The sequence below is a fragment of the Colobus angolensis genome, unplaced genomic scaffold, assembly GCF_000951035.1.
Source record: "Colobus angolensis palliatus isolate OR3802 unplaced genomic scaffold, Cang.pa_1.0 Scaffold206, whole genome shotgun sequence".
NCBI classification, from domain to species: Eukaryota; Metazoa; Chordata; class Mammalia; order Primates; family Cercopithecidae; genus Colobus; species Colobus angolensis.
In genome coordinates, this window is record NW_012115222.1 from 734,104 (window position 1) to 748,890 (window position 14,787).

Consider the following 14,787-nt stretch of genomic DNA (forward strand, 5'->3'; position numbering starts at 1 on the left):
TTTATCAAGTATATTACAGGGCTGCAATTCACCAGCTACCAAGTTGGACTATTTGCTCTGGAAATTTAATGTGTGGCAGCTGTGTGCAGCCGGTGGTGTCCAGCATTTTAAAAAGGTCAATTAAGAAACTGTTGGTGATGGTGCAGCTAATGACAGCCCAGGGGGGTGAGCAGGGCGGAGTAAACAGAAGGGCTGAGACGTATATTACTGGAATTGAAGTGTCCAAGTGAAGCGTGGTGGGGAGGAAATCTATTGTCACAAGCCATAAAACACATCTGGGTTTTGCGGTGGAGAGCAGTACAGCTGCTTCCCTCCCCAGGCAGCGCTGGGGGCAGCCAGTGAATGGAGGGCTCCCCGACAAAGGGGACACCTGCATCAGCTCCATCTATTTGCAGACAAAAATCGCTACCCTCCTCGCTGCCTGTTCCTTTGCACTTCTCGTGTTCCCACTTGGGGAGCACAAGGCAGATGCTGGAGTGATACTCAGAATGTGGGTCATGTTCTAGAATTCCATATTTTAAGCATTCCCGAAGCAGGGCTCCGCCCCTCCTCGCTGTGTGTGGGCGGGCGGACAGCCGGGAGCCTGAGAGTCAACCCCGGCCAGCGCTCTCCTCAGAAGACATCCGCTCCTGCCTCGGCGCCCGCACAATGCAGGCTGCGGATCAGACCCTTTACCCTGCGACGGATAAAAGAGGGACACGAAACCCTTAGAAAAAGTCTATTTCGGACTGTGACAGAATTGGCTCATGGTTGGGGGAAGGCACTGTGTGGGGCTCTTGTTAAAAAAATCAGACAAAGGGGTCTTAGAATAAGTGCAGGGCTGCTAGGACATTTTTTTTTTTTTTTTTTTTTTTTTTTGCCACATCTACCTGTCAAGCTAGAAATTCAATAGAGCAATGGGAATGCTAATTGATATGCAAAACAGGTCTAGGGTTCCTAGAAATGTCTAATGATCCTCCAATTCATTATGAATGCAGAATTAAGACATGCACTAAACGAGATGGGAGTGAGAACACCAACCTTTTTGCTTTTCCTTTTAAAACCTGCTTTGAGAAACTTCACAGGTTTTACGATTTAAAAAAGAGTATTGCAATCAGTGGGTTTTGTCTTTCACACACTGGATTATTTATTATTAGAAAATAGCTTCTATCAGCTGTCAGTACCAAACAAGTTGAAAGGAGCGAGCATCTCACCATATTTTTTTTCTCCTTAATGATATTTAAATAAACAGCTCACTATGTGGAGAGTTGCCACGCCCTTTTTCCCTTTAAAAACTGAATAATTAAATGAAGTTTAGTACAAAACATTCTTCAAATATGCTTGTTCTGCATCTGTTATGCTGTCTCCTTGAGTAACAGACAGAAAAAGATGAAAAAGACCACTCAGGCTACCAAAGTACTCCAAAGAATCCATAAGAGAAACTGAGAAACAAATAAACTAACTCAAATAAGACCCAACCAAACCAAGAAACCAGTTTTTATGTTGGCTTTTTGATTTTGATTATCATCTAAGTTTAATATATATATATATATGTTTGAAATAGTAATAAAAAAGGAAGAATTGAATTGCATCCGTAGCAGGACAACCTTCCTCAAACGTTAAAGAGGTGTTCAGAAAATTCCATACAGTATCTGCTAAATAAACATGTTTGGCAGCTTAGCAAATATCATATGATTGCAGCATCCATGATTTGAAGTAAAACAGCATTTGCTTTCTTCTGCTGGAGGTCGTTGTTCGGGGCAATGTGCATGTTCTTAGACCTACAGCCTTAAGGAAGGGCTTGGGGGTGGCTCAGTGCATGACCCCAGTGCAGACACTTCCAAACCCCAAAAAATGAATCAACCAACCAACCACACAAACGTCAAACAACTGTCTCCTTCGAGTTCCTCTTGACCGAATGGAGGCCCAGCAAGGACTGCTGGTTAGAAGGTACATTGACAGACTTTGGAATGAGGAGAATCACCCTCTGATTGGTCCGACGCCACTCATTGTACAATCGACAGTGGTACCTAAATGACACCTGGGGGTGGGAGAGGAAAAGGAAGAGAAAAGAATTCAAGTGAGCAGAAGTGGATAATCAATACAAGAAACAAATATGTCATTTGAAAGAGCTTCAAAGAGCTGGAAGCACTAAAGCAGGGCAAGAACCCTGAGCAAAATGGCTCTGGCATGCAGTGAGTGTTGAGAGATTGGGCAGCAGCCAAAGAGCACCCTATGTGTGGACACATGGATAGGGCTTGCATGGTGGCTTCCTTTGTTCCTCCTCATACTGGGTAAATTCAGGATATAAATGGGAAAATGAGGTTCTTTCTGAGTTTGGATTTATTTTTGGACTAGTGGTGGATACAATGCCAGCCCTTGCCCAGCTGTGTGACCTCGGCAATGTGCCTATCAGGTGCCTAGGTTCTTCTCTGTTAAATGAGTGGGATGCTAGGGCTTCACATACCTTCCTGCAAGTTAGAGTCTGCATAACTCAAAGGATCTCATTCATACTATGATATGAAGGACACCCTTTGTACTGTCCTGTGGACAACCTGCACAACAGCTTGATGGCCCCAATGGGTGATTCCTGATTGCATCCAGCTCTAGCATTCTACAGCTTCCAGTAAGGAAATCGCAGCATGGGCACTAACTCCCCTAATAAATCTTCTTGAGGGGGTGGGACATGACTCCCTTGGGTGCCCACTGTGCTTCAAGCTTACCCACATGGCACTGAGTGTCCTGAACAGCACTGTGCATGTTTTTCTCTCGCCCTGCACTAGAAGCATCTTGAGAGCAGGGGTTGTGTTGTGTTCATCTTTGCATGCCCAGCACCTGTTACATGTTACAGTGCCTGGCACTTAGGAAGTTGCTCAAAAGAGTTTGCTGAGTAAATGAATGAGCGAATAAGCATCCTATATTTTCTGATTGCAACACTGCTTCAAACTTAAGCCTCTTCTTTTTTCTTTTTTTCTTTTTTTTTTTTGAGACGGAGTCTCGCTCTGTGGCCCAGGCTGGAGTGCAGTGGCTGGATCTCAGCTCACTGCAATCATGCCATTCTCCTGCCTCAGCCTCCCGAGTAGCTGGGACTACAGGCGCCCGCCACCTCGCCCGGCTAATTTTTTTTTTGTATTTTTTAGTAGAGACGGGGTTTCACCGTGTTAGCCAGGATGGTCTTGATCTCCCGACCTTGTGATCCACCCGTCTCGGCCTCCCAAAGTGCTGGGATTACAGGTTTGAGCCACCGCGCCCGGCCCCTTTTTTCTTTTTCTTAGATGGAGTCTTGCTCTGTCACCCAGGCTCAAGTGTGGTGACATGATCTCAGCTCACTGCGACCTCCGCCTCACAGGTTCAAGTGATTCTTGTGCCTCAGCCTCCTGAGAAGCTGAGATTACAGGCATGTGCCACCACGCCTGGCAAATTTTTGTGTTTTTAGTGGAGACGGGGTTTCACCATGTTGGTCAGGCTGGTCTCGAACTCCTGACCTCAGGTGATCCACCCACCTCGGCCTCCCAAAGTGCTGGGATTACAGGTGTGAGCCACCGTGCCCGGCCAAGGTGCTCGCTTTTTATGTACATACATTGGAATGAGATGCTTAAACCTGTAGTCTGTTTTGGAGAAGGCCGGCATAAAACATTGACGGACTGTCCAAGAAATTCAGAGTCTGATGTGTAGGTAAGTGCTGGAAAGGAAGGAGCCCATGAGCTTGGAGTGACAAATCAGGTCTGGGCTGTTTCATTATCTGGGAGTGGATGGGTTGTGTTGATCCCACTAAAGGTCTGTGGTGGTCAGAAAGTAGGCTGGTCTGATGACTTGGGCTCGAGTTTCTGGAAGTAGATGAAAGTGCAGGCCCTTGATCAGAATGGACTTTTTAGTCTTCACGGCAGGGTCATGAAATTCAAGGCCACTTATTCAAATTTCTGAGGCTAGAAAGCAGATGTCACGGGCTGAGTGCCAGAGAGAGGTGAGTATGAAAATATACGCTTTTAAACTCACACAGATGTGCTTTTCTTTAAAAGTCCCTAAACATGCCAAAGTGGATCATTTTGGTTGTTTTTTCAAGCTTGATTCTCTTGTATCTATTCTGTCCTGCTGCTGCTTGGTGTCACTCACGAATATAGGAGAGGCAGGCTGGGAAGCCAGCTGTTCAGGGCCAACGGCAGGAAAGAGGTGGAATGCAGACAGGTATTATACTAATAAGGAACTCTGGCAATATAAGAAGTCTGGAATCTGGCAACATTACGGGAAAGCTGGATTTCAAATAAAGAGTCCCCTTTTCCATGATGCTGAGAGCTGCGCACACTGGCATTAGTAATTGGAGAAGTAGCTATGAGTGCAGGCCGCAGGCTCCAGAGCCAGGCACATGGGCCTGGAATCTGCATCCTCTACTTAGTGGTTGCATGACTTGGGGAAGTTATTTGCTGTCAACAAGCTTCAGTTTCCTTGTTTGTAAGATGTGAATAATGATACTTGATGTAATGCATATAGAATACCTAGCACAGGGCACAGAGCATACATTTTAGTGTTCTTGGGCTGTTATTTTGTGTGTCTTAAATATGAGAAAGAATTTTGTGACACCCTTTAGATACAGGGTAACAGAAAAAAAAAAAAAAAGAAGATGAAAAAGAGAGACAGAGAGGGATTGGGCTATTTTCTTTAAGGCTCTGCTCTCAGCGTGGTCCTGGATCAGCAGCAGGCTGCATCACGTGGGAGCTTGTTAGAATATCAGAATTTCAGGCCCCACCCAGACCTAAGGAATTCGAGAGTGCAGTTTAACAAGATCCCAGGTGATGCGCATGTGCATTCCAGCCTGAGACGCGCTGCTTCAAGGGACACAGGGAGTCAATGACTTAGCGGGTCTCCTGGTTCTTTGGCCAGAAAATTTAAAAATTCAGCCCGCTTGTGTAGACAAACAGATGAGATCTTATTACACATTAATCTATTTTAATTGTGGTTAATCACCACCGTCTGCAGGCAAATTCAATCAATAAAAAGCCAGCATCATAAGAAGATGCTTCTTTGTCAGGGAAAATAAAGGCAGTTGAGCACAACGCCAAGGAGACCACAGGTTTGCATTGCCCTGGGTTAATGCTACTTCTCTAGATGCTCCAAGACACTGCATCCCTGCAATGCGATATAGCCGGAAAGAAAGGAGGTCTAATTTAGAAGAAGAATAAGGCAGCGAGGAAAAAGAAAACATAAAATAAAAAGATGCTAAAACAATAATGCCAGGAATTTCACTTAGATATTTCTTAAAGTTTTGAGTTTAAGAGAGAGGAGGAAGACAGTATAGGGCCACTATTCTAAAAATACTACTCCTTATGGGATGGGCTTCCTGAAGTTTCTTAGTTTATTCACCTAACTAACCTCCTATCATGGGCAAGTCTGCTGTACAAGGAAAGAGCCGTGATCACATGAACATTATGAGAAGGGTTAGAAAATGTTAGCATCTACTCTTCCCATAAGGGAGGTGACTGCGGCTGGGGCAAAGGTGTCCTATAAAGTCACAGCAGGCGGCCGGGCGCAGTGGCTCACGCTTGTAATTCCAGCACTTTGGGAGGCCGAGGCACGCAGATCAACTGAGGTTGGGAGTTCGAGACCTCCTGACCAACATGGAGAAACCCTGTCTCTACTAAAAATACAAAATTAGCTGGGCATGGTGGTCTATGCCTGTAATCCCAGCTACTAGGGAAGCTGAGGCAGGATAATCACTTGAACTCGGAAGGCGGAGGTTGCGGTGAGCCGAGATCACGCCACTGCACTGCAGCCTGGGCAACAAGAGCAAAACTCCCTCTCAAAAAAAGAAAAGAAAAGAAAAAAAAGCCACAGAAGGCTTTGGGATATCTGATTATATATTTTGATTTTGCCCTTTCTGTCTGGAAGTGACGGTGTGACTCAGGGATATAGGGATATCAGTGGGACGAGGCCTTGGCAAACGGCCTCCCCAGCAATGTGCCCAGCTCACCTATCTCTGACTGCACTGGGGAAAAGGAGTCTAGGAGTGAACTGGTCACGGGGAAATACCGCTGAATACCCTCAAGCTGCTCGTAGGTCTTGTAGGGGATGTGTCTAAAGCAGCCCCACAGTGAGTCTTGTTGGGACAACATTCCATTGGCGGTTCCCCTTTTATAAGAAGAATTTAAACAATCAAACCATGGGACCAGGAGTCAGCCTTTGAGGAACCCGGTCGCTCATTCATTCCCTTCTGTGCTGGACACTGGTTGCACCAGTGATGCAGTGAGTGGAAAGACTTCCTATACACGGTGCCTCAATTCTCCTCCAAGCTCCAGACTGGGACTAACACCAAGTCCATTACCGACAATTTCTTCATGTTTAATGTGGACTCAGTTCTCAGCCAGCTGTCGTTGTGTCTGTCCACGGGCTTCAAATCACTTGTGACATGGACAGTGATGTTTCTGGGACACCTCTACCTGAGCTCTTAGGGTGGAGCTGGCCAAGGCCCTGGCCTCCTGGGGCCCAGGTGTGCTCCTGGAACACCGCAGATTCCAGAAAGTGGGACTCCCTGAGGGTGTGTCAAGGCTGGACCCGCATCGCCATGTGTGCCTGCCAGAAACTCCAAGGCACTCTGAGGCGTGCAGCATGAGCGCCTGTCCTTCTTCACAGTACCAGGGAGGCCCTTCCAGGAACGGCTCCTCTGAGGAGCCAGGCTTGGACTGACACCGTGTTTGTTTATCTCAGACATTTTCACAGCATATTCTCCTTAAGCTTGACAGCTTGTTTACAATGGCTTTCTGCTGCAGGGCAGTTTCCAAGTGCTGTCAGCTTCTGAATTACAGCTCTTGCCAGGGCTGCTCAGTACAGCATTTATCTGGGATGGAGTTATTCTATGTTCAGTAACCTATTGCTGAGCTGACTCCACAGCACGTTTTTCACACCAGTCAAAGGGGAGAGATGCCTTACTTTCCCTACCCTAACTTTGCATTCTATAAAGGCCAAGGGGAGGGTGGAAGCTGACAGAGTAGGGAAGCCGCAGGAGGGAGCCTGGGGCCAACACTCTGCTAGGTGCTTGCATGTATGTTCTCAGATGTTATCTCATGTACTCTTTGCAATAACCCATTGACCCAGTGGTTATCAATTATTTCCTGTATTTTTTTTTTTTTTTTGTATAAGAGGAAGGATGAACAGAGAGGTTAAGTATCCTATTTGAATTTACACCATTATTAGGATGCTAAATCTTGGGTTTAAACACAGGGCCCTTGGATTCTAAATGCATGCCTAGCACTGCCCGTGAGAAATATTTCTGGAATGAAATATGTTACCATTTTCCTGAAACAGCCTAGTCTAGGTACCTTTTCCACCCAAACCTTTCTTTCACCTGAGATGGGAGATGAAACAAGGTCACATCCATTTTTTCTCAAGATAACCTTCTTTCTTTTCTTTCTCTCTTCCTTCCTTTCCAGCCACCTATCACCTTGTTTCTTTCTTGTTAGATAAGTGTATGCTTTACAAAGCAGGATTTCAGAAAGGCCTTACATTGGTTTTGAAAGCCCAGCATTTAAGTTCACTTCATCCATCCTTCATCATAGGCACTCTTCTAAAAAGAACTGTAGACTAGAAAACCTCTAAACATGGCAAGAGCTTATATTATTCTCCAAAGTACTTTCCCATACACACGTTGACTTAAATCTCCTAACACCAGGGGAATTTGGCAGGATGGGCATTACCAGTATTTCCACTTGACAGATGAGGACACTGAGCCTCACAGAGGTCAGATGACTTTCCCAGGGTGGTGCTGTGGACCAAGAGTTAGATGGTGCTGCTTAGACTCCTTCATTTCTTATTTCTAACCCTTCTCCCATCACAATGGAAGCTTCTGGAACAGCTTCATTCCCTCATTAAAAATGAACCAGGACGTACTTTGGAAGCATAGACTATTTTTTTTTTTTGAGGTGGAGTCTCACTCTCTCGCCAAGGCTGGAGTACAGTGGCATGATCTTGGCTCACTGCAACCTCTGCCTTCTGGGTTCAAGCAATTCTCCTGCCTCAGCCTCCCAAATAGCTGATATTATAGACGTGCACCACCACGCCCGGCTAATTTTTGTATTTTTAGTAGAGACAGGGTTTCTCCATGTTGGCCAGGCTGGTCTCGAACTTCTGACCTCAAGTGATCCGCCTACCTCAGCCTCCCAAAATGCTGGGATTATAGGCATGAGCCACCGCGCCTGGCCGGAAGTGTAGACTTCTAAAGGAGGCAATAATAGTTTTGCTTGGGGCTTCATTAGCCTGGGAACAGAATGTCTAAATCAACCATAAGACTCAGGTAAGTTCTTAGCATTAGAACACTCCCTCTTTACTGAAACTGAAACGTATCTCCTTACTGTTTGAACACTCTCACTGGAGGGGAGGCACAGAGCTGGAAGAGCCATATGATGAAGAAGAGGGAAATGAACAGGGTCTTGGGAGTGGCAGCTGGAGGAACAGAGTCTGGGAGACAGAGAAAGAGAGGAAGTATGTGCTAGAAGCAGCTTCCACATGCTGACACTGTGCTATGGGATATGGGAATGGTACATTTTAGACAGGAAATACATATTGAATAACAATGGAACGTGCTCAGATTAGAAACGAGCAGGCACAGGAGAGTAATGCCAGGAAGCAGGGGGCCCAGCTTCTGAAAATATTCTAGGAGACAGTGATGTCCTTCCCTGCAGCTCCCAGAAGAAAGCATAAAGAGAGAGATCAAATGTTGCATTTTGTGGGTGCTGTCAACTAGTACTCAAGCAATCAACCTACTGCATGAAGTTAAAAGTTAAAAGGATGTAAACAGGGATATTTAAAAATTCTTCCTCATACAGAGCGAGAACACTTATTGGGAAATGGCCTTTCTTTGGTGGCAGCTTCTCAGCTAGACAAATTAGTGCTTTTATGGGCAGCAGAGTCAATATCCCAACACACAGAATAATCATCAGGCAAAGTGCGCCTCCACGTCCAACAAAGACTTTAGGCTGTGTCAGGACGTAAGAAGAAAATAACCAGCAGGGAGGATTCATGGTCGGTGCAGGCAGTGACAGCAACAGCGGCCAAGTGCATCATTCATAATATACTACAATCCCAGCAAAAGTGAGAAATATAAACAAGAGAAAGAAAATGCCATGCCTCATAACAGATGGAGTCCTAGAGTACTAGAGGAGGGAAACGTCCAAGGTGTGTCTGTGTCTTTGACTGATGGACACCCAGAAGCTGAGCTTTTTCTTTATGTGATCTGCCTTAGCATCACAGACACACACAGACAAAGGCACATAGTCATAAACCAAATCTCACGCTCCTGCCAGCATCTGAAGGTCTGCTTTCTACCAGGCAGGTGAGACGTATTACAGACAAGAGGAAAGGCCTGTGCCAGCGCTGAGGCTGCCAGCCCCAAATGGCCTGAACCCCAGCCACGGCCCATACTTACTAGTGTCCAAAAGAGGTAAATAGTGAAGAGTGCGACAGTGAGTGCAATCAGCCCGACGGCTTCTAGCCGACTACTAAAGTGCAGGTGGTCCACGGCGCCCCGCAGGCACAGCCAGCCCGAGATGGTGGCCAGGGGAGTTATAAACAAGAAGCACACCATGTCGCCAAACAGAGTCCGCTTCTCATGCTGGGGGCCAGGATTTCTCAGCCACTGCCAGGTAAAGGGAGACAGAGAAGAGCAAGGGAGAAGGTTAAATGCCAGTGTGGAGTGGAGAAATGCTGCTCTGAAGTTATCTTTGCCTTCAGAACCTTGGGAAAAGGCATTTCTGTCTTGTTATGAGATAACAAGGAAGCGTTCAGGGCTCATTCCTATGCCCCGCCCCCTGAATAATAATGATATGATACAAATAACAATAATAATTTATAGTCTCCTTGCTGTAGATGACCTACTTTTTGTGAAAATAGTCGTTACTATTCTGAATCACAATGATCCCATGTGGAAGGAAGAGAGAATGTTACTGTTGGAAGGTAACAGCTGAGGTAGGAGAAGTTCAGTCATGTGTCCAAAGTCTTCCAGTGTCTTGACCCTGGGAATGTGTACAGGAAAGGGTTGGGTTGCTCAAGCCCTGCACATTCCCAAGACAGGCCTATTTTTAGGGCTGGCTCTTGACCAGCTCCTGAGAGATGAGCTTTGAGTCCTAGTAATATTTTGCCTGATAAGAGTATTTTGCATGCCAGAGGCCTTGGACCACAATACTAGTACGATCAGATACTTTATGTCAACAATGTGATTTATGGTGAACACCTATTTTTGCCCTGGGAGGCTGGAGTTTGAGTAGCTGAGGTCAGTCATGCAGATATTCCATGTCTGTGTGACTGATCCCAGTCAAAATCCTGAATACTAAGGCTCAGGTGAGCTTCCCAGATTGGCAAATACTTCGCACATGTTGTCACAAATCATTGCTGGAAAAATTAAGCACATTTGTTTGACTCCACTAGGAAAGGACACCTGGAAGCCCGTGTCTTGTTTATCCTGGACTTCGCCCCATGCACCTTTACCCTTTTCTGCTTTTAATCTGTATCCCTTTGCTGTAATAAACCATAACCATGAGTATAACAGTTTTTTTCTGAGTCCTGTGAGTCCTTTTAGTGAATAATTGAGCCTGAGGATAGTCTTGGGGAGAGCCAACATAGAATAAGACTCACCTGACGCCATGAACGCATTAATGCCCTCTCTTGGCTTTTGGATCCTGAACCTCCTCACTTAGGCACATCTCTGACATCTTGATTATGCTACCATCTTGACTGAACCAATCCCCAAAAGGATGGGGAAAACCTCATGCTTGTTGAAAGACTAAAGATAATTTCTACAGTTAGGAAAACAGGATGGCTGTCCTCCCATTTGGGTACCTGCTTAATGCCTGCTATAATGCTTTCCAAAATCCATTCGACAATATATGTAATTCAGTGCTTACATACTGGTGTCAATTCACATGGCTAATGAGGCCTGATAGCTTTTCTTCAGATTAGCATTGAAACACTCTACAGATAATTTGACATTCCCATCTCACTGTTCCATGTAGTAACGACAGAGGCCAAGTTGTCCAGAGAAGGGGTGGGGTCAAACACAGACGATGGGGTTGGGGTAAGGAGAGACACTAGCACACTCTGTCTTCCATTTTGTCCCTACCAACAAACAGGGACCTAGCATTGACTGTCTGCTGATGCGTGCCCAGCAGTGCCACACAGCTGGCTTGCCAAACAGGAGCACTGGCCACCAAGGAGACAGCCCAAGTGGCCAGGGCAGCAAATCCTACAAAACCACTGGGAGGAAGGGAAGGGCCATGATGGGTGAGACAAGAGCGGGTGGGGCTGACAGGAGAGGGAGGGGAAGGCCATGCTCAAGGATGGAAGGACAAAATAGAAAAGCTGCAAAGAGGGAAACAAGTTGAGGAAAGAGCAGTGTAAGGCCTGGCAAAACCCCAATGACTGAGTAAAAGAGGCAGGTGGTAAAAGGCACCAAAGAAAGTTTTCTGGGAGGTGCCCTTCCTCAAATGTTTGCATGAATCCCCAACATTCCACATTTCAGAGACAATCCACCTTAAACATGGGTTGAGATGGTGAATACAGTCAGTTTCACCTCAAAAGTGGAAATAAATATTAAAACATAGATAATGGGGAGCTGACTTGTCTGTGAATTTAAATACTGCATTATAAATATTTAATATAAATACCAAAATAAGTGCAAATGATATTAATCCTGCATGTGTTGTCATGCCACCTCAGACATCTCAGCAGCTTCAAAGAAATTCAAAGAGCTCTTATTAATTAACATGTTCTTGCCTAAGTACTGGAAATATCACTATCAAGTGGAGAGTAGAAATAGGGCATTATTGTACCTTAATTTTACAGAGGCTCAGTAAAGTTAAATGTTGGTGCCAGGTGATTGAGAAGCTGAACTGAGAAGAGGATCAAGATCTCTTTTTTTTTTTTTGAGACGGAGTCTCGCTCTGTCGCCCAGGCTGGAGTGCAGTGGCCGGATCTCAGCTCACTGCAAGCTCCGCCTCCCGGGTTTACGCCATTCTCCCGCCTCAGCCTCCCGAGTAGCTGGGACTACAGGCGCCCGCCACCTCTCCCGGCTAGTTTTTTGTATTTTTTAGTAGAGACGGGGTTTCACCATGTTCGCCAGGATGGTCTTGATCTCCTGACCTCGTGATCTGCCCGTCTCGGCCTCCCAAAGTGCTGGGATTACAGGCTTGAGCCACCGCGCCCGGCCAAGATCTCTACTCTTATTTAGATGTTAGTGAATATTCAAAAATTAAAATTGCAAGACATTCAGACATCCAGATTCTTAAACAATGGTGACCAAGTTATAGCAGACCAACCCAATTCTCCTCATGGTTTGGGTTTTCCCTGGAAGCAGATAGACATCTGGTGTACTCTTCTCTGTACCTCCATTTTGGAACAGTAGGACCTGAATACATATGCTACCTATGTACACAGAAATGCTGACCTCATTAGCTAAGACTTCCCTTCCTTTCTTTTGCTTGGGAATTCTGGATGCATTTTATTAAAACTAATTCAGTACTTTACTTATTTATGTGGCCCTTGACATTACCCAATGAAATGACTTAGATATGGAAGGAGGGGAGGAGGTAATTATGAATCAATGTTTATCTCTGCCTGATGCAAAATAAATGTGCAAAGACAAACTAGAGATTATAATTGCTTGTTCCCAGTTTCCTGTTTTCTAATTGTGCTTTGATCTTCCGTATTTATATGTCCATGATCACCCAATAAGATGAATTCTGTACCTTGTTAACTCTAGTTTTGGGGAGTTCAGCTTACTCTTTGTGTTGTTTGCTGCTGGTTGTATTTAGGTATGGAGTACTTTACATGGTACTATCATGTTAAATTATGTATCTTCTGCAGAGCTCCAAATGTTATCTATTATACAAAGGCAGGTTTGTGAGCAAGATCAGTAGCAATCATCCATCCTCATTGAGGAAAAGAGAAAACTACCCTTGGCTATGGTAAGAGCCACTAAGTATCCAGCTATATCCATAAATCAATACAGAATATTAATACAAGCAAAGTTTATAACAGAGAAAAATTTGATTACAGCTTATGTTTCTAGCAATATGGAATTGTCTAAATAAATTATGGAATTTACTTAACATAGAATACTATATATTAATAGCAATTTCAAATGCTAATGTACATTTTATATTTACTGGCATGACATATTGCTGAGCAGAAAAAAATTCTAGTGGACAGAATGTATAGTATGATCCTATATATGTAAGACAGACTTACACAGAGACAGACATTTACATTTACACACACAGAGTGTATTCACATAAAGAACAGGGGGACACCTAGCAAAATAACAGCTATTCTTGGTGGTGGCACTGTGAGTGGTTTAAAATTTTTTTTGTACATTATTTTCTTGTTTTTGTAAAATGAACATGGATTCCTTGTATAAATATATGTGTATATATTACTTGTGTACAAAACAGGGAGACAGACAGACAGACACACAGAGTGAGAGAGAGGGACAGGCAAGGCTGTCAGGGGAGGTAGATGTCTAGCTAGCGCACAGCAAACTAAAACAGCAAAACAGCTAGTACTGAGAGAAGGCTGGGGCAGGCTCAGTGCTACAGCTTGGAGTTTATTATACAATATCTCACTGAGTCCTCACAACAGTCTTACGTAGTAGGTGATAACAGTATCCCCAGTCCATAGATATAAACACCAGGGAGGAGAAAGTTTAATAACTCACCTAAGGAGAGATAGCAAGTGGGTATCAGAGGTGAAATTTAAAGACATATGAGGAAGAGCCTCACAGGTCTCTTCCTTGTTTTCCTACTAACATTTTCTTTTTGTACCAAATGGCATTTGTGTGTGTATGCTTGTGTCTGCAAGGCTTTTTAACTTTTCAGCTAGGTGGGACATATTTAAGTCCTGCTGTTTTATTGGGTACATCTGGTAACTGAATGTTTAGTTGGCTGGCCAGGATGTGATCATGGTACTTTTAGAAAATTTTCTTAGGCTCTTGTTCTGGTCTGTGTCAATTCTTCTGCCAAACCACGATGAGGTCTAATTTCTGGGTGTTTAATCTCAGCTACATTATCATGCATTGTGACCTAATTCATAATAGACAAGGGGTTGACCTCCTCGATTATTGTCCTATTACATTTTTGGCTCTTATACCTTCTACCTTTCTTATCAGTTATGGGGTATATACATTGACTATTATACCTGTTCTGTAGTAGTATCCTCGTCTCCTAAGCATTAATAAAGAACAGGAAGAGGCAGAAGGCAGGCTTGTTCGTGTGTCTGTCTTCCTATTCAAACTTACCTTTACATCACTGGTATCTAGCACAGGGCCTGCCTCATAGCAGGCACCTCATGCTAAATGAATGAGAAGAGCTTACATCTCTTCAGCCCCTACTATATGCCAAGCACTATCTTATATGCTACATCTAATAATTCATTTACTCCTCAATAATCTTAGAATCATTATCATTGCCATTTTATAGATAGGGAGAATGAGACACAGAGAATTTAAATAACTTACACAAGATTGGTCGTGGCTTTGGTTCATGAAGCCTAGCTCCAAAGACTGTGCCCCTAACTATTCTATATCATAGTTTTTAGTAAAGCATGGGGTCAGGAAGTAGCTGGATGGAAGGGGAGGAAAAAGGTTACACCTTAACTGTACTTATCAGTACAAGAAGGAATATTTAGGCCGGGCGCGGTGGCTCAAGCCTGTAATCCCAGCACTTTGGGAGGCCGAGACAGGTGGATCACGAGGTCAGGAGATCGAGACCATCCTGGCTAACACGGTGAAACCCCGTCTCTACTAAAAATACAAAAAAAACTAGCCGGGCGAGG

General features: G+C 44.6%; 1 protein-coding gene across 1 annotated transcript in view; it reads right to left on the reverse strand.

Annotated features, from left to right (window-relative positions):
* Positions 1-1,101: 1,101 nt before the first annotated feature.
* The window catches only part of MARCH3 (membrane-associated ring finger (C3HC4) 3, E3 ubiquitin protein ligase), a 150,412-nt gene continuing 136,726 nt past the window's right edge, over positions 1,102-14,787 (reverse strand). The window contains exons 4-5 of the mRNA XM_011942089.1: positions 9,392-9,601; positions 1,102-2,020 (exon numbers count right to left, since the gene is read on the reverse strand). Coding sequence (XP_011797479.1) covers positions 1,862-2,020; positions 9,392-9,601 — 369 coding nt within the window. The 3' untranslated portion in view covers positions 1,102-1,861. The remainder of the gene's footprint in view (positions 2,021-9,391; positions 9,602-14,787) is intronic.